Source organism: Enhydra lutris, unplaced genomic scaffold (genome assembly GCF_002288905.1).
Source record: "Enhydra lutris kenyoni isolate GAN:26980312 unplaced genomic scaffold, ASM228890v2 scaffoldscaffold18, whole genome shotgun sequence".
In the NCBI taxonomy this organism is placed as follows: Eukaryota; Metazoa; Chordata; class Mammalia; order Carnivora; family Mustelidae; genus Enhydra; species Enhydra lutris.
Window position 1 is genome coordinate 33673239 of NW_019154102.1, and position 2572 is coordinate 33675810.

Sequence of the window (2572 nt, forward strand, 5' to 3'; positions counted from 1 at the left end):
TGAGAGGGTCTAGTCAGATGGCTCCTGCCTGGGACAGGGGCGTCAGTGCCCGCTAGAGGGAGCCCTCCCGGCCCCAAGCACCCTCAGCACAGGTCCTGCCTCTCCGAGTCCTCATTGCATCCCAGGGAGCATTACAGCAGGTGACAGGCCTGTGTGGGCTGCCCTCCCAGGGCAAGCCATTTGTGGTCCCTGGGCAGACTCCGAGTAGGCATCAGAGACTCACTGAGTGAATGGCTGAGCGGACAAATGAACAAGAGGTCTGGCTGGTGCGACCTCGGAGTTATAAAGGCTCCAAGAGGAGGAGACAGTGGGCTGCCGTGTTAGAGACCCTGGCTAGATGGCAGAGGGAGGTTTCTGTCTTTCTGAATGTAAAATGTTTTCTAAAGGCTGGAGCGGCTTCTCTCCCACTCCCTGGCACTCTTAAAAGCCGGGTGCCCACACAGCACTCAGCCCCACCAGCCTGCTCACCTGGCCCAGGTCCAGGATGAAGCAGTCTCCGGTGTTGAAGCTGTCCCAGCTCAGTGCCCGCTCGGTGGCCCGGATGTTCTTCTTCCCCTTCACCTGGTACAGTTTCTTGATGGCAGCTGGAGCAGCCCCAGGGGAGGTCTTGTGAAATGCTGACTCCACTCCGCCCTCCTGCAGCCCAGACCAGCCAACCTTAGCGGGCTGATGGGAGGCCCCCAGCCTGCCACAGCCCCTGCCAGCGGGGGATGGGCGGAAAGTAGGGAGGACCCAGGCCTGAGGGCGCCTGGGCCTCCTGCAGGGTGAGAACTGGCTGGAAGGAGGAGTGGCTCGGAGAGACGCCACAGGCTAAGGGTGCCAGAAGGTGGGCTCTGACCTGGTACTTGAGGCCACGTGGGAAGTAGCTCATGAAGAGGTCGGACTCATTGCCCTGCACCTCTCGGTGCTGCACGGGCCGCTCCCCAAGCAGGGTGTTGAGATGCACGGCCAGCATAGCGCAGGCCCCCTGCTCGTCCCGGGAGGACTGCTGGCCTGCAGGGGCGGGGAGGGGCAGGCAAGGCCCGTGAGACCCGTGCCAGCCCCAGCTCCCGCCGGGGCCACACCCCCAGCTCGGGCCCGCAGCCTCCTTACCTATCCATAGGTGCAGGTGGGACAGCTCTTCCGGGCCATTGTGCAGCACGAGGTAGGAGTCCCCCGAGAAGAAGATGCCCTGGTTCTCACGTGCTACAGGCACTGGCTTCAGTTTCTCTACCCGCCATACATGCAGGCCAGGATCCTGCACTGAGGCTGGGAACGGAGAGCCGCTGCAGGAGGGAAGCGGGGGGTGGTGGTGGCCAGGCCCCAGGAGGAGTGGGCCCAAGCAGACACTGGGGAGGACCGGGGTGGGCGGGGGACTGTGGTGTGGGCATGAGGGAAGCTGTGAGGAGGGCAGCCCTTGAGGCAGAAGAAGCAGAGAAGGGAAAGGGGATGGGGCATATAGCCTACCTCAGGGGGAGGCGTGTGTACATGCTGTTTCCGATTCTAGAAAGACAGAAGAAGCATTATGATTACAAATGTTATGACAACCACCCTTCACTTTAGTCTGGGGAGGCCTTTCCAGGTGTCAAATGCTATCATATTCATTAACAACTTCATCGCAAGAGCCCAAGAGATTACCCTGGCTCCATTCTGCAGGCAAAGACACTGAGGCTCAGAAAATCAAAGTCCAAAGCCACAAAGCTTGTGAGTGGCTAGTGAAAACTAGGTTTCTGACTCCTGGGCCAATATCTTTCTCTTCCTGTGACCTCTCAGCCATACCTCTCCTCTGCTTCCAGACCCCTAACTCTGGTCCTTACACGAGACTGACTGACATACAGCTCTTTAAGCAATAACTGCTTACATTAGAAAAGTCAGAAATCAATAACTTAAGTTCCCACCATAAAAACGCCAGAGAAGGAAAAGCAAATTAAACCCAAAATAATCAGAAGAAACGAAATAATAAAAATAAGAGCAGAAATCAATAGAAATAAAAATATATATGGAGAGAAAATCAATGAAGCTGGGTTTGTTTTTTTTTAAGATTTTATTTATTTATTTGACAGACAGAGATCACAAGTAGGCAGAGAGGCAGGCAGAGAGAGAGAGGGGAAGCAGGCTCCCTGCTGAACAGAGAGCCCGATGTGGGGCTCGATCCCAGGACCCTGGGATCACAACCCGAGCCGAAGGCAGAGGCTTTAACCCACTGAGCCACCCAGGTGCCCCAAGAAGCTGGTTTTTGAAAAAAAAAAAAAAAAAAAAATCAGTAAAACTGATGAGCCTTTAGACAAACTGATTAAGAAAAAGAAAAGACACAAATTTCCAATTCAGAAATAAGAGAGATGATTCACTACAGATTCTATAAATATTAAAAGGACAAAGAGAATATTACAAAAACTTATGCCAATATATTCAACAACATATATGAAATGGGAAAATTCCTTGAAGGATATAAATTATGAAAGTTCAGTCAAGAAAAAATAGACTACCTGAATAGTTTTCATATCTATTAAAGAAACTGAATTTGTACTTAACCCTCTGCCTCTAATTCCAAGTCATGGTACATTCTTTTTTTTTTTTTTTTTTTTTTTTTTTT

The 2572-nt window shown here is 52.2% G+C and overlaps 1 protein-coding gene across 6 annotated transcripts in view; it reads right to left on the minus strand.

Moving 5' to 3' along the window:
• The window catches only part of LOC111147957 (capping actin protein, gelsolin like), an 11595-nt gene that overhangs the window by 4747 nt on the left and 4276 nt on the right, over window positions 1–2572 (minus strand). For all 6 annotated transcript variants that reach the window (XM_022504254.1, XM_022504258.1, XM_022504255.1 and 3 more), the window contains 4 exons: window positions 1447–1482; window positions 1093–1265; window positions 839–993; window positions 469–636 (listed from right to left, as the gene is read on the minus strand). In XM_022504254.1, coding sequence (XP_022359962.1) covers window positions 469–636; window positions 839–993; window positions 1093–1265; window positions 1447–1469 — 519 coding nt within the window. In that variant the 5' untranslated portion in view covers window positions 1470–1482. The remainder of the gene's footprint in view (window positions 1–468; window positions 637–838; window positions 994–1092; window positions 1266–1446; window positions 1483–2572) is intronic.